General features: G+C 46.9%; 1 protein-coding gene across 1 annotated transcript; it reads right to left on the minus strand.

Annotated features, from left to right (window-relative positions):
• Positions 1-9,442: 9,442 nt before the first annotated feature.
• Positions 9,443-13,566, minus strand: LOC307027812 (uncharacterized protein). The gene is made up of 2 exons (XM_079696162.1): positions 13,001-13,566; positions 9,443-11,836 (listed from the first exon to the last, which is right to left on the minus strand). Exon 2 carries the CDS (start codon positions 11,751-11,753, stop codon positions 9,492-9,494), a length of 2,262 nt encoding a protein of 753 aa, XP_079552288.1. The 5' UTR covers positions 11,754-11,836; positions 13,001-13,566; the 3' UTR covers positions 9,443-9,491.
• Positions 13,567-23,323: the final 9,757 nt, after the last annotated feature.

A 23,323-nucleotide genomic window follows, 5' to 3' on the forward strand; every position in this document is an offset into this window, starting at 1 on the left:
CAAAATAGTGCCTCATATTGCGGGTAGAGTCCCCTGCCAACTCCCCTTGCATTCCTCCAGACTCAGAAAAAGTCTAAGTCAACTTTTTGGAGAACCATAGAAAACGGGTGAAAATGAAAAATGTATCCCAAAATAGTGCCTCATAATGCGGGTAGAGTCCCCTGCCAACTCCACTTGCATTCCTCCAGACTCAGAAAAAGTCTAAGTCAACTTTTTGGAGAAACTTAGAAAATGGGTGAAAATGAAAAAATGTATCCCAAGATAGTGCCTCATAATGCGGGTAGAGTCTCCTGCCAACTCCCCTTACATTCCTCCAGCCTCAAAAAAAGTCTAAGTCAACTTTTTAAAGAACCATAGAAATGGGTGAAAATGAAAAAATGTATCCCAAAATAGTGCCTCATAATGCGGGTAGAGTCCCCTGCCAACTCCCATTGCATTCCTCCAGACTCAGAAAGAGTCTAAGTCAACTTTTTGGAGAACCATAGAAAATGGGTGAAAATTAAAAAAATGTATCCGAAAATAGTGCCTCATAATGCGGGTAGAGTCCCCTGCCAACTCCCCTTGCATTCCTCCAGAATCAGAAAAAGTCTAAGTCAACTTTTTGGAGAACCATAAAAAAGGACTAAAAGTGTTCAAATGTATCCCAAAATAGTGCCTCATAATGCGGGTAGAGTCCCCTGCCAACTCCCCTTGCATTCCTCCCGACTCAGAATAAGTCTAAGTCAACTTTTTGGAGAACCATAGAAATGGGTGAAAATTAAAAAATGTATCCCAAAATAGTGCCTCATAATGCGGGTAGAGTCCCCTGCCAACTCCCCTTGCTTTCCTCCAGACTCAGAAAAAGTCTAAGTCAAGTTTTTGGAGAACCATAGAAATGGGTGAAAATGAAAAAATGTATCCCAAAATAGTGCCTCATAATGCGAGTAGAGTCTCCTGCCAACTCCCCTTGCATTCCTCCAGATTCAGAAAAAGTCTAAGTTAACTTTTTGAAGAACCATAAAAAAGGGCTAAAAGTGTTAAAATGTATCCCAAAATAGTGCCTCATAAGGCAGGTAGAGTCCCATCAAACTCCCCTTGCATTCCTCCAGACTCAGAAAAAGTCTAAGTCAACTTTTTGGAGAACCATAGAAATTGGTGAAAATGAAAAAATGTATCCCAAAATAGTGCCTCATAATGCGGGTAGAGTCCCCTGCCAACTCCCCTTGCATTCCTCCAGACTCAGAAACAGTCTAAGTCAACTTTTTGGAGAACCATAGAAATGGGTGAAAATGAAAAAATGTATCCCAAAATAGTGCCTCATAATGCGGGTAGAGTCCCCTGCCAACTCCCCTTGCATTCCTCCAGACTCAGAAAAAGTCTAAGTCAACTTTTTGGAGAATTATAAAAAAGGGCTAAAAGTGTTAAAATGTATCCCAAAATAGTGCCTCATAATGTGGGTAGAGTCCCCTGCCAACTCCCCTTGCATTCCTCCAGACTCAGAAAAAGTCTAAGTCAACTTTTTGGAGAATTATAAAAAAGGGCTAAAAGTGTTAAAATGTATCCGAAAATAGTGCCTCATAATGCGGGTAGAGTCCCCTGCCAACTCCCCTTGCATTCCTCCAGAATCAGAAAAAGTCTAAGTCAACTTTTTGGAGAACCATAAAAAAGGACTAAAAGTGTTCAAATGTATCCCAAAATAGTGCCTCATAATGCGGGTAGAGTCCCCTGCCAACTCCCCTTGCATTCCTCCCGACTCAGAATAAGTCTAAGTCAACTTTTTGGAGAACCATAGAAGACGGGTGAAAATGAAAAATGTATCCCAAAATAGTGCCTCATATTGCGGGTAGAGTCCCCTGCCAACTCCCCTTGCATTCCTCCAGACTCAGAAAAAGTCTAAGTCAACTTTTTGGAGAACCATAGAAAACGGGTGAAAATGAAAAATGTATCCCAAAATAGTGCCTCATAATGCGGGTAGAGTCCCCTGCCAACTCCCCTTGCATTCCTCCAGACTCAGAAAAAGTCTAAGTCAACTTTTTGGAGAACTATAGAAAATGGGTGAAAATGAAAAATGTATCCCAAAATAGTGCCTCATAATGCGGGTAGAGTCCCCTTCCAACTCCCCTTGCATTCCTCCAGACTCAGAAAAAGTCTAAGTCAAGTTTTTGGAGAACCATAGAAATGGGTGAAAATGAAAAAACGTATCCCAAAATAGTGCCTCATAAGGCAGGTAGAGTCCCATCAAACTCACATTGCATTCGTCCAGACTCAGAAAAAGTCTACGTCAACTTTTTGGAGAACCATAGAAAATGGGTGAAAATGAAGAAATGTATCCCAAAATAGTACCTCATCATGCGCGTAGAGTCCCCTGTCAACTCCCTTGCATTCCTCCAGACTCAGAAAAAGTCTAAGTCAACTTTTTGGAGAACCATAGAAGATGGGTGAAAATGAAAAAATTTATCCCAAAATAGTGCCTCATACTGAAGGAAGAGTCCCCTGCCAACTCCCATTGCATTCCTCCAGACTCAGAAAAAGTCTAAGTCAACTTTTTGGAGAACCATAGAAAATGGGTGAAAATTAAAAAAATGTATCCGAAAATAGTGCCTCATAATGCGGGTAGAGTCCCCTGCCAACTCCCCTTGCATTCCTCCAGAATCAGAAAAAGTCTAAGTCAACTTTTTGGAGAACCATAAAAAAGGACTAAAAGTGTTCAAATGTATCCCAAAATAGTGCCTCATAATGCGGGTAGAGTCCCCTGCCAACTCCCCTTGCTTTCCTCCAGACTCAGAAAAAGTCTAAGTCAAGTTTTTGGAGAACCATAGAAATGGGTGAAAATGAAAAAATGTATCCCAAAATAGTGCCTCATAATGCGAGTAGAGTCTCCTGCCAACTCCCCTTGCATTCCTCCAGATTCAGAAAAAGTCTAAGTTAACTTTTTGAAGAACCATAAAAAAGGGCTAAAAGTGTTAAAATGTATCCCAAAATAGTGCCTCATAAGGCAGGTAGAGTCCCATCAAACTCCCCTTGCATTCCTCCAGACTCAGAAAAAGTCTAAGTCAACTTTTTGGAGAACCATAGAAATGGGTGAAAATGAAAAAAAGTATCCCAAAATAGTGCCTCATAATGCGGGTAGAGTCCCCTGCCAACTCCCCTTGCATTCCTCCAGACTCAGAAAAAGTCTAAGTCAACTTTTTGGAGAACCATAGAAGACGGGTGAAAATGAAAAATGTATCCCAAAATAGTGCCTCATATTGCGGGTAGAGTCCCCTGCCAACTCCCCTTGCATTCCTCCAGACTCAGAAAAAGTCTAAGTCAACTTTTTGGAGAACCATAGAAAACGGGTGAAAATGAAAAATGTATCCCAAAATAGTGCCTCATAATGCGGGTAGAGTCCCCTGCCAACTCCCCTTGCATTCCTCCAGACTCAGAAAAAGTCTAAGTCAACTTTTTGGAGAACTATAGAAAATGGGTGAAAATGAAAAATGTATCCCAAAATAGTGCCTCATAAGGCAGGTAGAGTCCCATCAAACTCACATTGCATTCCTCCAGACTCAGAAAAAGTCTACGTCAACTTTTTGGAGAACCATAGAAAATGGGTGAAAATGAAGAAATGTATCCCAAAATAGTACCTCATCATGCGCGTAGAGTCCCCTGTCAACTCCCTTGCATTCCTCCAGACTCAGAAAAAGTCTAAGTCAACTTTTTGGAGAACCATAGAAGATGGGTGAAAATGAAAAAATGTATCCCAAAATAGTGCCTCATACTGAAGGAAGAGTCCCCTGCCAACTCCCATTGCATTCCTCCAGACTCAGAAAAAAGTCTAAGTCAACTTTTTGGAGAACCATAGAAAATGGGTGAAAATTAAAAAAATGTATCAGAAAATAGTGCCTCATAATGCGGGTAGAGTCCCCTGCCAACTCCCCTTGCATTCCTCCAGAATCAGAAAAAGTCTAAGTCAACTTTTTGGAGAACCATAAAAAAGGACTAAAAGTGTTCAAATGTATCCCAAAATAGTGCCTCATAATGCGGGTAGAGTCCCCTGCCAACTCCCCTTGCTTTCCTCCAGACTCAGAAAAAGTCTAAGTCAAGTTTTTGGAGAACCATAGAAATGGGTGAAAATGAAAAAATGTATCCCAAAATAGTGCCTCATAATGAGAGTAGAGTCTCCTGCCAACTCCCCTTGCATTCCTCCAGATTCAGAAAAAGTCTAAGTTAACTTTTTGAAGAACCATAAAAAAGGGCTAAAAGTGTTAAAATGTATCCCAAAATAGTGCCTCATAAGGCAGGTAGAGTCCCATCAAACTCCCCTTGCATTCCTCCAGACTCAGAAAAAGTCTAAGTCAACTTTTTGGAGAACCATAGAAATGGGTGAAAATGAAAAAAAGTATCCCAAAATAGTGCCTCATAATGCGGGTAGAGTCCCCTGCCAACTCCCCTTGCATTCCTCCAGACTCAGAAAAAGTCTAAGTCAACTTTTTGGAGAACCATAGAAGACGGGTGAAAATGAAAAATGTATCCCAAAATAGTGCCTCATATTGCGGGTAGAGTCCCCTGCCAACTCCCCTTGCATTCCTCCAGACTCAGAAAAAGTCTAAGTCAACTTTTTGGAGAATTATAAAAAAGGGCTAAAAGTGTTAAAATGTATCCGAAAATAGTGCCTCATAATGCGGGTAGAGTCCCCTGCCAACTCCCCTTGCATTCCTCCAGAATCAGAAAAAGTCTAAGTCAACTTTTTGGAGAACCATAAAAAAGGACTAAAAGTGTTCAAATGTATCCCAAAATAGTGCCTCATAATGCGGGTAGAGTCCCCTGCCAACTCCCCTATTTAGGCGCAATGGATGTCCACTTGCGGGAGACGACAGACAGTGGTGCGGTTAGCCAAAGTGACAATGGATGTCCACTTGCGGGAGACGACAGACAGTGGTGCGGTTAGCCAAAGTGACAGACCTAATGTTAGACCAATTTACAGGCAATGGACGTCCACTCTCGGGAGAGAGACCTCCAGCATGTGTCCCTGACATGGAGACTCTGTTTATTTCACTCATCCAGGACAGAGACCGGGGAAATCTCCTCTCTGTGGCCCCTCCAAGACCCCCAAAGGACGGACCACAGACCTCCAGCATGTGTCCCTGACATGGGCACCTCCATAACCTTGCACACCGTGAGTCCCCGGACTCCCGGACTTAAGCACTCCCCCACGGACTAAACCCAGATGTTCACACCCTACAGAACTCCATGCCCCTGGTTAACCTAAAGGGGGTGGATTTTGCGGTGCTTTACCGTCGGCACATCGGTATCCATATTCGGCCTTATTCACGGCACCACCACCCCTTCTGTGGAGGATATTCTCATGCTCCTGGTAACCCTTTAAATAGTCTGATACTGTCAGGGCTCATCACCGCACTTTACAAGCCATAAATAATGTTTAAATGGTCGGGGAAAGTGTTTTTAAACGTCTGGAAGAGAGTTGTAGCCTGTCATTTTGCAGGATATCATTTAACATGTAACCTCTCCTGGAAATGCACAGAATATGTCCATTTCCAGGAGAGGTTCCATGTTAAATTATATCCTGCAAAATGACAGGCTATAAGCCAGGAAAAAGTGTTTGAAAGGCGGGGAAAAGTTGTTTAAAATAGTCGGAAAAGTGTTTTTAAACGTCTGGAAGAGAGTTGTTGCCTGTCATTTTGCAGGATATCATTTAACATGGAACCTCTCCTGGAAATGCGCAGAGTATGTCCATTTCCAGGAGAGGTTCCATGTTAAATTATATCCTGCAAAATGACAGGCTATAAGCCAGGAACAAGTGTTTGAAAGGCGGGGAAAAGTTGTTTAAAATAGTCGGAAAAGTGTTTTTAAACGTCTGGAAGAGAGTTGTTGCCTGTCATTTTGCAGGATATCATTTAACATGGAACCTCTCCTGGAAATGCGCAGAGTATGTCCATTTCCAGGAGAGGTTCCATGTTAAATTATATCCTGCAAAATGACAGGCTATAAGCCAGGAAAAAGTGTTTGAAAGGCGGGGAAAAGTTGTTTAAAATAGTCGGAAAAGTGTTTTTAAACGTCTGGAAGAGAGTTGTTGCCTGTCATTTTGCAGGATATAATTTAACATGGAACCTCTCCTGGAAATGCGCAGAGTATGTCCATTTCCAGGAGAGGTTCCATGTTAAATTATATCCTGCAAAATGACAGGCTATAAGCCAGGAAAAAGTGTTTGAAAGGCGGGGAAAAGTTGTTTAAAATACTCTGATACCTCCAGGGCGCATCACCGCATTTTACAAGCCAGGGAAGGTGTCGGAATCCTGGGTAAACATTGTTTAAATAGTCTGACACCTGGCACTGTATTTGCCCCTGGGAGAGGTTCCATGTTAAATTATATCCTGCAAAATGACAGGCTATAAGCCAGGAAAAAGTGTTTGAAAGGTGGGGAAAAGTTGTTTAAAATACTCTGATACCTCCAGGGCGCATCACCGCATTTTACAAGCCAGGGAAGGTGTCGGAATCCTGGGTAAACATTGTTTAAATAGTCTGACACCTGGCACTGTATTTGCCCCTGGGAGAGGTTCCATGTTAAATTATATCCTGCAAAATGACAGGCTATAAGCCAGGAAAAAGTGTTTGAAAGGCGGGGAAAAGTTGTTTAAAATACTCTGATACCTCCAGGGCGCATCACCGCATTTTACAAGCCAGGGAAGGTGTCGGAATCCTGGGTAAACATTGTTTAAATAGTCTGACACCTGGCACTGTATTTGCCCCTGGGAGAGGTTCCATGTTAAATTATATCCTGCAAAATGACAGGCTATAAGCCAGGAAAAAGTGTTTGAAAGGCGGGGAAAAGTTGTTTAAAATACTCTGATACCTCCAGGGCGCATCACCGCATTTTACAAGCCAGGGAAGGTGTCGGAATCCTGGGTAAACATTGTTTAAATAGTCTGACACCTGGCACTGTATTTGCCCCTGGGAGAGGTTCCATGTTAAATTATATCCTGCAAAATGACAGGCTATAAGCCAGGAAAAAGTGTTTGAAAGGCGGGGAAAAGTTGTTTAAAATACTCTGATACCTCCAGGGCGCATCACCGCATTTTACAAGCCAGGGAAGGTGTCGGAATCCTGGGTAAACATTGTTTAAATAGTCTGACACCTGGCACTGTATTTGCCCCTGGGAGAGGTTCCATGTTAAATTATATCCTGCAAAATGACAGGCTATAAGCCAGGAAAAAGTGTTTGAAAGGCGGGGAAAAGTTGTTTAAAATACTCTGATACCTCCAGGGCGCATCACCGCATTTTACAAGCCAGGGAAGGTGTCGGAATCCTGGGTAAACATTGTTTAAATAGTCTGACACCTGGCACTGTATTTGCCCCTGGGAAACTTCAAGGTTATATTCATGTTTTATTATTTATTTAATAATCACATGATTTTTACAAAAACAGTATACACAGTATACATATATACAATAATAATAATAATAATAATAATATAACAATATACATAATAAAAACATGAAAAGTGGTGAAAATGAGAAAATGTATCCGAAAATAGTGCCTCCTAATGCGGGCATGTGGACAGTAGCCACAGACTCACAGGCACACACACACATGCAGAGATCCAGGGGGCGGAGCACATGGCTTTTTTTACCCAGAAATAAGTCTATGAGAGGCGGGGAGACTCAGAGGACAGGCTGCGTCACCTCACTTTGTAACCCAGGAAAAGAGCAGGAATTCTGGCTGCGTGAGTGTTAAAAGTGCATTCATCTGTGTTAATCCGACAGCCGCAGAGGTGCTGACGCAAAGCAGGCGGAACAAATTGATTATTTGAACCAGGAATAAATGTTTGCAAGGCGGGGAAAGTGTTCCTGCAGCCCCTCCATAACGGTAATAATGATTAGAAATGATTTCCAGGGCAGAAAGCGTTTTTTAAATGTGGAAAAAAATATGTTAAACTGTTTAAAAAGCACAAAGTGATTTGAGTGCAGTTCTCATGTGTCCCCACAGGAGGGCGCGTCGTCCCAGGGAGCACAGTACATGGTGACAAGGTACGATTTATACCCTAAAATAGCATGCTAAGTGTGGGTGGATTAGTTTCAAAGCATGCACACTCTGCTCGTGTCAGACTTCCATCAAATAGACCGGGGAAAACACCTCTCATTAGCCCCTCAAAGACCACCAAAGGACGGACTAAGCAGCTCCAGCACGGCTCCCTCACATGGAGCTCAGGTTATTTCATACCTCCAGGAGAGGGACCGGGAAAACCACCTCTGTGTAGCCCCTGACAGAGCCCCAAAGGACGGACTAAGGACCTCCGGCAACAGTGGCACTTCCATAACCTCGTGCACCGTGAGACCCCGGGCCCCCGGACTTAAGCACTCCCCCACGGACTAAACCCAGATGTTCACACCCTGCAGAATCTCATGCCCCTGGTCACCTTTAAGGGGGGGTGGATTTTGCGGTGCTTTACCGTCCGAACACAAGCATCAATATTCGTCCTCCTTCACAGCAGCAGCAGCAGCAGCAGCAGCAGCAGCAGCAGCAGCAGCAGCAGCAGCAGCACCTGCCCTGCTGCACTTCCATAACCTCGTGCACCGTGAGACCCCGGGACCCCGGACTTAAGCACTCCCCCACGGACTAAACCCAGATGTTCACACCCTGCAGAATCTCATGCCCCTGGTCACCTTTAAGGGGGGGGTGGATTTTGCGGTGCTTTACCATCCGAACACAAGCATCAATATTCGTCCTCCTTCACAGCAGCAGCAGCAGCAGCAGCAGCAGCAGCAGCAGCAGCAGCAGCACCTGCCCTGCTGGAGGTTCACACTTTAACTTATTTGTATTCGTTTTTTTTTGTTCCCCTCCTCTGCCTTACACATCCTCCCACGCTCGAGCACTCCTCACTCGGACTAAACCCCTCCATGCACACCGCCAGAACCAGAACCTCACGCCCCTGGTGACCTTAAAGGTGTTTGTCTTTGTTTGTTTTTGTACTCCACATAGACAGGCAGGTGTTCAGCACCACGGACAGAGCGGGCCCGCTGCTGCTGCTGCTGGAAGGTGGAAAACTTTGAGTCTTTTTATTTTCTCTTTTCTCCCTGCTCCTGCACACACCTTTTGTTACCCTCCTCTGCCTTACACATCCTCCCACGCTCGAGCACTCCTCACTCGGACTAAACCCAGATGTTCACACCCTACAGAACTTCATGCCCCTGGTTACCCTAAAGGGGTGGATTTTGCGGTGCTTTACCGTCCGCACATCGGCATACATATTCGGCCTTATTCATGACACTACCACCCCTTCTTTGGAGGATATTGCAGGATATAATTTAACATGGAACCTCTCCTGGAAATGCACAGAGTATGTCCATTTCCAGGAGAGGTTACATGTTAAATTATATCCTGCAAAATGACAGGCACTGTATTTGCCCCTGGGAACCTTCAAGGTTATACTAATGTTTTTTTTTTATTTTTTATTTAATTATCACACCAATTTTACAAAAACAGTATACAAAATAAACATAATAACAACATGATTAACAGGGGCCTTGGGGCCATATTAGCCGTCTAACTTGTACAGTGCACCGGGGAAAAAAGGTTGAGTCCACGGCCCCTTTCCCCTCATCAGGAGTACCAATCGGTCCTGAAGAAGAGGTATCGCTGCTCTCCGCCCCTGAATCCTCTTCGGAGGTAGCTGACGGTGGTAGACCTCCTTCTGATGATGATGCTGCTGCAGCTGCTGCCGCCGCCCTGAACATGGAGCGGATCTTCAATGCCTCCTTTATTCCAGGCGTATTCGCGTAGAACCGGTCTGCAGTGCTTACGTCGTGGCACATAAACCTAGCCAGAATCGACCTGCTTTCTGGATCTTGGTGATGCTTGATATTGTCAGCCAGGGCAGTGCGCAAGATGGTGAAGGTGACGGCTGTTTCTAGCCCAGCATCAGCCCAAGCCCTCTTCAAGTGAGCGTTCAGGTTCTTGGAAGCCTGCTTCCCCGATGTGAAAAGGAAGAATTCATTCTGAGGACCCGACAAGCCCTCTTTTATCCCCATCCACCGCATGACCCAGCTAAACTCCTTTATTGTAAGCACCAGCTGTGCTTCACCAAATGTCTTGGCAGTCTTGTGATCCTGCACGTGGATGATGTAGCCCTCAGCAGTGCCCCTTCTGTCCGCCTCAAAGACCTCCGTGTTGGTCATGTTTGCATACACACCCGGACGGTGGCCATACAGGAGGCTCCAATGGAGGGTTAGATAGCCATATAGCAGGTACTGGGTGATTGTGGTCGGATTGCTAGCCATCAGGTCAAGGAGATCAGGGATGCGCTTCTCAGCGGCCGCCATGGCGGCGAGAAGCTCCGCCTGGCTCGGCAGACGATCCAGCTTGTCCCTCTTCACCTTAAACTGGTGGAGAGTGACAGACTTTTTCAAATCGTTAATGTTGGCTTTCACCTCTCTGATGATGTGGGTCATATCAGACTGGGTGAGCCTGCACCCCCGGAGCTTTGATGCAGACAAGTACCTCAGGAAATGGTTCACAGTCTTCAGGAACAACAGCGATGTTGTGACTGTCCGGCCCGACTCTGAAATATACTTGCTCCAGCCACGGACCCTCTTTGTGTCTTTTAGAAACAGCCAGTCTGACAGCCGGTCAAAACCATGGGCCATGAATACTATGAAGTTCTTTATCCGGCTGACATTGGACATACAATTCTCTTTCCGTTTTACTGTCGGTGCAAGACCCTCACAATGACCTCTGTATGTCTGAATGTAAGTCTCCATGCTTTTAGGCAACGTGATTTCACGCATGGTATTCCGCAGTCCCTTCCCAGTGCACCATTGATTTTGGGAAGAGGTCCAGTCCTTAGCCAGATTAGCTTTCAGCTTATTGGAGACAGACGCACGGGTCTTCTGGCATACAGGGGTCTCACTACAGGAGGCTTCTACGGACCGCATGACAGTCTGCATCGGGGTCTTGCTTCCGGAGGCTTCTGGGGACCGCATCACAGACTTGAGAGGGATCTCACTCGCAGAGGCTTCTATGGACCGCATGACAGTCTTCACTGAGGTCTCACTACCGGAGGCTTCTGGGGACCACATGACAGTCTTCACTGGGGTCTTGCTTCCGGAGGCTTCTGGGGACCGCATCACAGACTTGAGAGGGGTCTCTCTACCGGAGGCTTTGTTGGACCGCATGACAGTCTTCACCGGGGTCTTGCTTCCGGAGGCTTCTGGGGACCGCATGACAGTGTTCACCGGGGTCTCACTACCGGAGGCTTTGTCGGACCGCATGACAGTCTTCACCGGGGTCTTGCTTCCGGAGGCTTCTGGGGACCGCATCACAGACTTGAGGGGGGTCTCACTCGCAGAGGCTTCTATGGACCGCATGACAGTCTTCACCGGGGTCTTGAGAGGGGTATTGCTACCGGAGGCTACTGAGTTCATGTCGGGGGTACTTGGGATTGCTACGCCCTTAAATCGTATACATTCTTCGTCTTCCTCAAGCAGAGCAGCAGTGGCATTCTGCTTCCTGGGTTTTAGACCCTGTTTTAGCCTGGAGCGCAGGGTCTTCACCTCATCAATGAGGGCATCCTTCTGAGCCCTCAATGCCACATTGTCCAGCCTCACCTGCATGCAGTCCTCTTCGTCACACTCGGTATGTGGGGAGAAGGGTGGAGGGTGCACCGGGTATTCCTCCTCATTGTCTATATCCAATGATGTAGCCATTCCAATGATGGGATTAGTCTCTCGGAGGTCATGGAGCAACTGCAGGGCCACACTATGCTTCAGCCTTGCCATGACCTGATGTGCCTCATCTCGGGAGAACTCAGGGTGGTCACGAGTTACATGACGGTGTAGTTTCCTCCCAGCATACGAACACCCTGTGATGGGACAGGGTTTGGTCCGAACATTTATTCTACCACTGGCCATTTTAAGAATGATGCCTCTTTCATCCAGGTTCCGCACTGCATGTTTGTGCTTAAGGTGCTTATTCAAAGCCAGATAGCGGAGGCTGCACACCGGGCATTCGGTCAACATCCTTCCAAAAACACACACAATGAATTATATTTAAATGGTTTTCTGTTTCTCCGTTTATATGCGTTAGCCAACTGCTGATTGCAACCATGGGTCCGATGCTTCAATGCAGGGAACACGGACCAAGGGGAGGACTTGGGTTACCACCTGGTTAAAATGGTCCCACCTCCGCACCAACGCGACTGGCGATGGGTCCGATACATTGATTGTTTTTTGTTTCATGGTTCTGCCACGAACTCACAAGACAGTTTTGGGTACAAAACGTGGGGGTAACAGTACCTCCGGGCGCTCCGTCCCGCTCCGGCTTTCGCCGCAGCGGGGGGAGGAGGCATTGAACCCCTCGCACCTGCCCCCGGAGGAGGCAGGGGAGTCAGGTACCCGGAGGCGCACGGTGGACGGCCAGGGCGAGACCGCCACACCGCACTGGAGTCAGAGTTCCGAGTTTTTCGAGCCAGGTCCCGGTGAAACGCAGTACGGAGCACCCGGCAGGAACCTCCAGCAGACCCCCCCGCGCGGTTCCCTCGTCCCTCGGAAGAGGCGGAGAGGTGGGTGTTTTTCATCTGCTGGCGGACTGCCGGGGAGAACGTGCTGCTCGGGAGCCAGGCTCAGAGTTAGTGGAAGTGAGAGCCCGTGCACCTGCCTTTTACAGCAGGCACGCGCTGGTATCGGGGTGGGGAGAGAAGGTAGATGCAGAGGCTGCAGAAACAGCCAGAGCCTTTCCCCTCTAACACACCCCTCATTTGGTTCATGAGCACTGGGCAGAGTCCCCTGTCAACTCTCCTTATATTCCTCCGGAGACCAGTTGGGAAATGGCAGCATCCCACTTCACCTGGTAGACCAATATCGTTAAATGAGCTCAGTAATGTACTGCACAACATCACATGGGTAAAATGAGCTATATCATGCACTGCAAAATCACATTTGGTTTATTTCCAAAAAGCCTGGAAAAAACACATATCCATCATGTCCTGTAAAATATCATTCTTTGTTTATGTCCGCTCCAGGATTACCCGTAGTTTGGATGAACCGACCGCCAAGCACCGGAAGCTGGACCCGGGGAGGAGGCCCTCCGATGGCGGGTCAAAGTTGATGATACCGCAGCTGGCTGGACACTAGCCGTAGAAGAACACCTGGGCGGGACCAGGCATGTCCCTCTTTGCAGACAAGCATATGTGCTCCCAGGAGCAGAGTCAATCACACAGTTTGGAGGAACCGACCGCCTAGCACCGGAAGCTGGACCCGGGGAGGAGGCCCTCCGATGGCGGGTCAAAGTTGATGATACCGCAGCTGGCTGGACACTAGCCGTAGAAGAACACCTGGGCGGGACCAGGCATGTCCCTCTTTGCAGACAAGCATATGTGCTCCCAGGAGCAGAGTCAATCACACAGTTTGGAGGAACCGACCGCCTAGCACCGGAAGCTGGACCCGGGGAGGAGGCCCTCCGATGGCGGGTCAAAGTTGATGATACCGCAGCTGGCTGGACACTAGCCGTAGAAGAACACCTGGGCGGGACCAGGCATGTCCCTCTTTGCAGACAAGCATATGTGCTCCCAGGAGCAGAGTCAAACCCGCAGTTTGGAAGAACCGACCGCCAGAGCACCGGCACGAAGCCGGGCCGGCGGAGGCCTTCCGATGGCGGGTCACGTTTGCCATTCGATCAATGTCTTTGCAGACAAGCATATATGTGGTTGTTACGCAGGATCAAATAGGTAGTTTGATGAAGTAGGGTCCTGTGCCCGGAGCAAGGCCAATTGCTGAATGCCGCAGCCGACTAAGGCCGCTATGCCACAGTGGAGGATGAGAGAAACAGGTGTTTGTTTTGCATTCCGCGGCAAAGAGGGGAGGTGGAACTTCCACCCCGCTACGGAACCTGTGGTGGGACCCCTGAGTCAGACGGTTCGTCTTGGAAACGCTTCATATCGGTCGGCCTGGGAGGTAAGAGACACGCAGGGTAACGGACACGCAGGGTTACCCCCACGCAGCCCACGCAACACGGAGGAGGCAGGGGAGTCTGGTACCCGGAGGCGCATGGCCGCAACACCGCACTGGAGTCAGGGTTTCGAGTTTTTCGAGCCAGGTCCCAGTGAACGCAAGACTCCAGCAGGAGCCTCCAGCAGACCCCCCCGACGTTTCCCCCGTCCCTCCCGGCCATCAGAGTCGAACCCGCAGTTCGGAGGAACCGACCGCCAGAGCACCGGCACGAGGCCGGGCCGGCGGAGGCCCTCCGATGGCGGGTCACGTTTGCCATTCGATCAATGTCTTTGCAGACAAGCATATATGTGGTTGTTACGCAGGATCAAATAGGTAGTTTGATGAAGTAGGGTCCTGTGCCCGGAGGCTCCAGCAGACCCCCCCGACGTTTCCCTCGTCCCTCCCGGCCATCAGAGTCGAACCCGCAGTTCGGAGGAACCGACCGCCAGAGCACCGGCACGAGGCCGGGCCGGCGGAGGCCCTCCGATGGCGGGTCACGTTTGCCATTCGATCAATGTCTTTGCAGACAAGCATATATGTGGTTGTTACGCAGGATCAAATAGGTAGTTTGATGAAGTAGGGTCCTGTGCCCGGAGCAAGGCCAATTGCTGAATGCCACAGCCGACTAAGGCCGCTATGCCACAGTGGAGGATGAGAGAAACAGGTGTTTGTTTTGCATTCCGCGGCAAAGAGGGGAGGTGGAACTTCCACCCCGCTACGGAACCTGTGGTGGGACCCCTGAGTCAGACGGTTCGTCTTGGAAACGCTTCATATCGGTCGGCCTGGGAGGTAAGAGACACGCAGGGTAACGGACACGCAGGGTTACCCCCACGCAGCCCACGCAACACGGAGGAGGCAGGGGAGTCTGGTACCCGGAGGCGCATGGCCGCAACACCGCACTGGAGTCAGGGTTTCGAGTTTTTCGAGCCAGGTCCCAGTGAACGCAAGACTCCAGCAGGAGCCTCCAGCAGACCCCCCCGACGTTTCCCTCGTCCCTCCCGGCCATCAGAGTCGAACCCGCAGTTCGGAGGAACCGACCGCCAGAGCACCGGCACGAGGCCGGGCCGGCGGAGGCCCTCCGATGGCGGGTCGCGTTTGCCATTCGATCAGTGAGAAATCAGAAGAGGAAGGGGGAAGAAAAAAGACTAACTTGTCTTTTTGGAGAACCATCAAAAATGGGTGAAAATGAAAAAATGTATCCGAGAATAGTGCCCCATAAGGCGGGTAAAGTCCCCTGTCAACTCCCCTCACCTTCCTCCACACTCTGAAAAAGTCAGAGTTATTTTTTGGAGAACCATCAAAAAGGGCTAAAAGTGTTGAAATGTATCCGGGAATAGTGCCCCATAAGGCGGGTAAAGTCCCCTGTCAACTCCCCTCACCTTCCTCCACACTCTGAAAAAGTCAGAGTTATTTTTTGGAGAACCATCAAAAAGGGCTAAAAGTGTTGAAATGTATCCGGGAATAGTGCCCCATAAGGCGGGTAAAGTCCCCTGTCAACTCCCCTCACCTTCCTCCACACTCTGAAAAAGTCAGAGTTATTTTTTGGAGAACCATCAAAAAGGGCTAAAAGTGTTGAAATGTATCCGGGAATAGTGCCCCATAAGGCGGGTAAAGTCCCCTGTCAACTCCCCTCACCTTCCTCCACACTCTGAAAAAGTCAGAGTTATTTTTTGGAGAACCATCAAAAAGGGCTAAAAGTGTTGAAATGTATCCGGGAATAGTGCCCCATAAGGCGGGTAAAGTCCCCTGTCAACTCCCCTCACCTTCCTCCACACTCTGAAAAAGTCAGAGTTATTTTTTGGAGAACCATCAAAAAGGGCTAAAAGTGTTGAAATGTATCCGGGAATAGTGCCCCATAAGGCGGGTAAAGTCCCCTGTCAACTCCCCTCACCTTCCTCCACACTCTGAAAAAGTCAGAGTTATTTTTTGGAGAACCATCAAAAAGGGCTAAAAGTGTTGAAATGTATCCGGGAATAGTGCCCCATAAGGCGGGTAAAGTCCCCTGTCAACTCCCCTCACCTTCCTCCACACTCTGAAAAAGTCAGAGTTATTTTTTGGAGAACCATCAAAAAGGGCTAAAAGTGTTGAAATGTATCCGGGAATAGTGCCCCATAAGGCGGATAAAGTCCCCTGTCAACTCCCCTCACCTTCCTCCACACTCTGAAAAAGTCAGAGTTATTTTTTGGAGAACCATCAAAAAGGGCTAAAAGTGTTGAAATGTATCCGGGAATAGTGCCCCATAAGGCGGGTAAAGTCCCCTGTCAACTCCCCTCACCTTCCTCCACACTCTGAAAAAGTCAGAGTTATTTTTTGGAGAACCATCAAAAAGGGCTAAAAGTGTTGAAATGTATCCGGGAATAGTGCCCCATAAGGCGGGTAAAGTCCCCTGTCAACTCCCCTCACCTTCCTCCACACTCTGAAAAAGTCAGAGTTATTTTTTGGAGAACCATCAAAAAGGGCTAAAAGTGTTGAAATGTATCCGGGAATAGTGCCCCATAAGGCGGGTAAAGTCCCCTGTCAACTCCCCTCACCTTCCTCCACACTCTGAAAAAGTCAGAGTTATTTTTTGGAGAACCATCAAAAAGGGCTAAAAGTGTTGAAATGTATCCGGGAATAGTGCCCCATAAGGCGGGTAAAGTCCCCTGTCAACTCCCCTCACCTTCCTCCACACTCTGAAAAAGTCAGAGTTATTTTTTGGAGAACCATCAAAAAGGGCTAAAAGTGTTGAAATGTATCCGAGAATAGTGCCCCATAAGGCGGATAAAGTCCCCTGTCAACTCCCCTCACCTTCCTCCACACTCTGAAAAAGTCAGAGTTATTTTTTGGAGAACCATCAAAAAGGGCTAAAAGTGTTGAAATGTATCCGGGAATAGTGCCCCATAAGGCGGGTAAAGTCCCCTGTCAACTCCCCTCACCTTCCTCCACACTCTGAAAAAGTCAGAGTTATTTTTTGGAGAACCATCAAAAAGGGCTAAAAGTGTTGAAATGTATCCGGGAATAGTGCCCCATAAGGCGGGTAAAGTCCCCTGTCAACTCCCCTCACCTTCCTCCACACTCTGAAAAAGTCAGAGTTATTTTTTGGAGAACCATCAAAAAGGGCTAAAAGTGTTGAAATGTATCCGAGAATAGTGCCCCATAAGGCGGATAAAGTCCCCTGTCAACTCCCCTCACCTTCCTCCACACTCTGAAAAAGTCAGAGTTATTTTTTGGAGAACCATCAAAAAGGGCTAAAAGTGTTGAAATGTATCCGAAAATAGTGCCTCATGAGGCGGATTGAGTCCCCTGTCAACTCCCCTTACCTTCCTCCAGAGCCCAGTTCAAAAACTTTAAGTTTGGTAAGAACCATGCTGGGGGGTCTCCAGGCAACAAAATGTATCCGAGCCAAAGTGCACATACAGCGGATGAATTCCTCCATGAAGTTACACAGCCGTTTTTTTTCTGAGTCCTCTCAAAAACCGGGTTTCCGATTTCGTGCAGAAGGTAGCTTGTAAAACATGAACGGTTTTTTACAACGGAGGAGGGGAAGTCTGGATTCCCCTCTCCGTTGTACCTTGCAACGGGGTAGGGGAAAAGTGTTCGGCGCTTCGTCCCGAAGCGCCGAACACTTTTCCCCTTCTCCAATTTTTCAGATCCCCTCTCCCATGTAATTTTAAAAGTTCAGTTTTTGATTATTTTAACATATAATTGACCGTTTTCTTTCATTTTTTTTTCATTCCACGGGTGGGGGCCTATGGCAGGCTGCCTATGAGCTCCCAAATTTGGCCCGGATCATCCGGGATTTGTGGGATAAGCTCCATAAACTGACAAAGTCATCCAAATATGTCGCTTTTATCGCCCAAAGATATATCATGCAAATACATTAAAATAGTAAAAGGTACAATTGTGCTCGGCATTAACCGGAATTTGATTTATATAGCCCCCAAAAAATAATTAAAAATCATTTTCGTGGGGAAAAGTGTTAAAACGCCTGATTAAAGCATTTGCGGGACCCCAGCGAGCTCCAGACTATGTGCATTGTGTCGGGGACCCTGGATAATGATAAAACACATCATTTAAATGCCAAAAACACCATTAAAAGTCACTTTTAGGGGCAAAAAACAGCCTCTGTCCACTTCGTTAACAAAGTGATGGGGAAAAGGACCAAATCGTGATTAAAGCATTTTGCGGGACCCCAGCGAGCTCCAGACTAGTTTCATTGTGTCGGGGACCCTGGAGAAAAATAAAACACATCATTTAAATACAAAAAACACCATTAAAAGTCACTTTTAGGGGCAAAAAACAGCCTCTGTCCACTTCGTTAACAAAGTGATGGGGAAAAGGACAAAATCGTGATTAAAGCATTTCCGGGACCCCAGCGAGCTCCAGACTATGTGCATTGTGTCGGGGACCCTGGATAATGATAAGACCCATCATTTAAATGCCAAAAACACCATTAAAAGTCACTTTTAGGGGCAAAAAACAGCCTCTGTCCACTTCGTTAACAAAGTGATGGGGAAAAGGACAAAATCGTGATTAAAGCATTTTGCGGGACCCCAGCGAGCTCCAGACTAGTTTCATTGTGTCGGGGACCCTGGATAATGATAAGACCCATCATTTAAATGCCAAAAACACCATTAAAAGTCACTTTTAGGGGCAAAAAACAGCCTCTGTCCACTTCGTTAACAAAGTGATGGGGAAAAGGACCAAATCGTGATTAAAGCATTTTGCGGGACCCCAGCGAGCTCCAGACTATGTGCATTGCGTCGGGGACCCTGGAGAAAGATAAAACACATCATTTAAATACAAAAAACACCATTAAAAGTCACTTTTAGGGGCAAAAAACAGCCTCTGTCCACTTCGTTAACAAAGTGATGGGGAAAAGGACAAAATCGTGATTAAAGCATTTTGCGGGACCCCAGCGAGCTCCAGACTAGTTTCATTGTGTCGGGGACCCTGGAGAAATATAAAACACATCATTTAAATGCCAAAAACACCATTAAAAGTCACTTTTAGGGGCACAAAACAGCCTCTGTCCACTTCGTTAACAAAGTGATGGGGAAAAGGACAACATCGTGATTAAAGCATTTTGCGGGACCCCAGCGAGCTCCAGACTAGTTTCATTGTGTCGGGGACCCTGGATAATGATAAAACACATCATTTAAATGCCAAAAACACCATTAAAAGTCACTTTTAGGGGCAAAAAACAGCCTCTGTCCACTTCGTTAACAAAGTGATGGGGAAAAGGACAAAATCGTGATTAAAGCATTTTGCGGGACCCCAGCGAGCTCCAGACTAGTTTCATTGTGTCGGGGACCCTGGATAATGATAAGACCCATCATTTAAATGCCAAAAACACCATTAAAAGTCACTTTTAGGGGCAAAAAACAGCCTCTGTCCACTTCGTTAACAAAGTGATGGGGAAAAGGACAAAATCGTGATTAAAGCATTTTGCGGGATCCCAGCGAGCTCCAGACTAGTTTCATTGTGTCGGGGACCCTGGAGAAATATAAAACACATCATTTAAATGCCAAAAACACCATTAAAAGTCACTTTTAGGGGCACAAAACAGCCTCTGTCCACTTCGTTAACAAAGTGATGGGGAAAAGGACAAAATCGTGATTAAAGCATTTTGCGGGACCCCAGCGAGCTCCAGACTAGTTTCATTGTGTCGGGGACCCTGGAGAAATATAAAACACATCATTTAAATGCCAAAAACACCATTAAAAGTCACTTTTAGGGGCACAAAACAGCCTCTGTCCACTTCGTTAACAAAGTGATGGGGAAAAGGACAAAATCGTGATTAAAGCATTTTGCGGGACCCCAACGAGCTCCAGACTAGTTTCATTGTGTCGGGGACCCTGGATAATGATAAAACACATCATTTAAATGCCAAAAACACCATTAAAAGTCACTTTTAGGGGCAAAAAACAGCCTCTGTCCACTTCGTTAACAAACTGATGGGGAAAAGGACCAAATCGTGATTAAAGCATTTGCGGGACCCCAGCGAGCTCCAGACTAGTTTCATTGTGTCGGGGACCCTGGAGAATGATAAAACACATCATTTAAATGCCAAAAACACCATTAAAAGTCACTTTTAGGGGCAAAAAACAGCCTCTGTCCACTTCGTTAACAAAGTGATGGGGAAAAGGACCAAATCGTGATTAAAGCATTTTGCGGGACCCCAGCGAGCTCCAGACTATGTGCATTGCGTCGGGGTCCCTGGAGAAAGATAAAACACATCATTTAAATACAAAAAACACCATTAAAAGTCACTTTTAGGGGCAAAAAACAGCCTCTGTCCACTTCGTTAACAAAGTGATGGGGAAATGGACAGAAGGGGGAACACGGCCCAGCCGCTGCTCCGCTGCTCCAGACTATGTGCATTGTGTCGGGGAGCCAGGTCAAACCCCTCCATGCACACCGCCAGAACCAGAACCTCACGACCCTGGTGACCTTAAAGGTGTTTGTCTTTGTTTGTTTTTGTACTCCACATAGACAGGCAGGTGTTCAGCACCGCGGGCCCGCTGCTGCTGCTGCTGCTGCTGGAAGGTGGAACACTTTGAGTCTTTTTATTTTCTCTTTTCTCCCTGCTCCTGCACACACCTTTTGTTCCCCTCCTCTGCCTTACACATCCTCCCACGCTCGAGCACTCCTCACTCGGACTAAACCCCTCCATGCACACCGCCAGAACCAGAACCTCACGACCCTGGTGACCTTAAAGGTGTTTGTCTTTGTTTGTTTTTGTATTCCACATAGACAGGCTGGGGTTCAGCACCACGCACAGAGCCTACCCGCTACCTCCAGGGCGCATCACCACATTTTACAAGCCAGGAAAGGTGCATGGATCCTGGGTAAACATTGATTAAGTGTTTTTAAATGTGTGGAACAGTGTTTTGTCACTTTCAAAACTCTCCTGTCATTGACCGGAGAATTTGGGTCGATTTTGTATTCAATCTGGCCATTAATATTCCAGTGAGACGAAGTACGTACATTGACCGGAGTGATCCCATGTTAATGTTGTCCAAATACCGGAACATTCCCTAACCCTATTTAGGCGCAATGGATGTCCACTTGCGGGAGACGACAGACAGTGGTGCGGTTAGCCAAAGTGACAATGGATGTCCACTTGCGGGAGACGACAGACAGTGGTGCGGTTAGCCAAAGTGACAGACCTAATGTTAGACCAATTTACAGGCAATGGACGTCCACTCTCGGGAGAGAGACCTCCAGCATGTGTCCCTGACATGGAGACTCTGTTTATTTCACTCATCCAGGACAGAGACCGGGGAAATCTCCTCTCTGTGGCCCCTCCAAGACCCCCAAAGGACGGACCACAGACCTCCAGCATGTGTCCCTGACATGGGCACCTCCATAACCTTGCACACCGTGAGTCCCCGGACTCCCGGACTTAAGCACTCCCCCACGGACTAAACCCAGATGTTCACACCCTACAGAACTCCATGCCCCTGGTTAACCTAAAGGGGGTGGATTTTGCGGTGCTTTACCGTCGGCACATCGGTATCCATATTCGGCCTTATTCACGGCACCACCACCCCTTCTGTGGAGGATATTCTCATGCTCCTGGTAACCCTTTAAATAGTCTGATACTGTCAGGGCTCATCACCGCACTTTACAAGCCATAAATAATGTTTAAATGGTCGGGGAAAGTGTTTTTAAACGTCTGGAAGAGAGTTGTAGCCTGTCATTTTGCAGGATATCATTTAACATGTAACCTCTCCTGGAAATGCACAGAATATGTCCATTTCCAGGAGAGGTTCCATGTTAAATTATATCCTGCAAAATGACAGGCTATAAGCCAGGAAAAAGTGTTTGAAAGGCGGGGAAAAGTTGTTTAAAATAGTCGGAAAAGTGTTTTTAAACGTCTGGAAGAGAGTTGTTGCCTGTCATTTTGCAGGATATCATTTAACATGGAACCTCTCCTGGAAATGCGCAGAGTATGTCCATTTCCAGGAGAGGTTCCATGTTAAATTATATCCTGCAAAATGACAGGCTATAAGCCAGGAACAAGTGTTTGAAAGGCGGGGAAAAGTTGTTTAAAATAGTCGGAAAAGTGTTTTTAAACGTCTGGAAGAGAGTTGTTGCCTGTCATTTTGCAGGATATCATTTAACATGGAACCTCTCCTGGAAATGCGCAGAGTATGTCCATTTCCAGGAGAGGTTCCATGTTAAATTATATCCTGCAAAATGACAGGCTATAAGCCAGGAAAAAGTGTTTGAAAGGCGGGGAAAAGTTGTTTAAAATAGTCGGAAAAGTGTTTTTAAACGTCTGGAAGAGAGTTGTTGCCTGTCATTTTGCAGGATATAATTTAACATGGAACCTCTCCTGGAAATGCGCAGAGTATGTCCATTTCCAGGAGAGGTTCCATGTTAAATTATATCCTGCAAAATGACAGGCTATAAGCCAGGAAAAAGTGTTTGAAAGGCGGGGAAAAGTTGTTTAAAATACTCTGATACCTCCAGGGCGCATCACCGCATTTTACAAGCCAGGGAAGGTGTCGGAATCCTGGGTAAACATTGTTTAAATAGTCTGACACCTGGCACTGTATTTGCCCCTGGGAGAGGTTCCATGTTAAATTATATCCTGCAAAATGACAGGCTATAAGCCAGGAAAAAGTGTTTGAAAGGCGGGGAAAAGTTGTTTAAAATACTCTGATACCTCCAGGGCGCATCACCGCATTTTACAAGCCAGGGAAGGTGTCGGAATCCTGGGTAAACATTGTTTAAATAGTCTGACACCTGGCACTGTATTTGCCCCTGGGAGAGGTTCCATGTTAAATTATATCCTGCAAAATGACAGGCTATAAGCCAGGAAAAAGTGTTTGAAAGGCGGGGAAAAGTTGTTTAAAATACTCTGATACCTCCAGGGCGCATCACCGCATTTTACAAGCCAGGGAAGGTGTCGGAATCCTGGGTAAACATTGTTTAAATAGTCTGACACCTGGCACTGTATTTGCCCCTGGGAGAGGTTCCATGTTAAATTATATCCTGCAAAATGACAGGCTATAAGCCAGGAAAAAGTGTTTGAAAGGCGGGGAAAAGTTGTTTAAAATACTCTGATACCTCCAGGGCGCATCACCGCATTTTACAAGCCAGGGAAGGTGTCGGAATCCTGGGTAAACATTGTTTAAATAGTCTGACACCTGGCACTGTATTTGCCCCTGGGAGAGGTTCCATGTTAAATTATATCCTGCAAAATGACAGGCTATAAGCCAGGAAAAAGTGTTTGAAAGGCGGGGAAAAGTTGTTTAAAATACTCTGATACCTCCAGGGCGCATCACCGCATTTTACAAGCCAGGGAAGGTGTCGGAATCCTGGGTAAACATTGTTTAAATAGTCTGACACCTGGCACTGTATTTGCCCCT

Source organism: Notothenia rossii, assembly GCF_949606895.1.
Source record: "Notothenia rossii genome assembly, contig: scaffold_39, whole genome shotgun sequence".
Lineage (NCBI taxonomy): Eukaryota > Metazoa > Chordata > Actinopteri > Perciformes > Nototheniidae > Notothenia > Notothenia rossii.

Excerpts from the sequence above, each read along its gene's own strand:
- LOC307027812 (XM_079696162.1), bottom strand. The coding sequence starts at position 11,753 with ATGGCAAGGCTGAAGCATAGTGTGGCCCTGCAGTTGCTCCATGACCTC.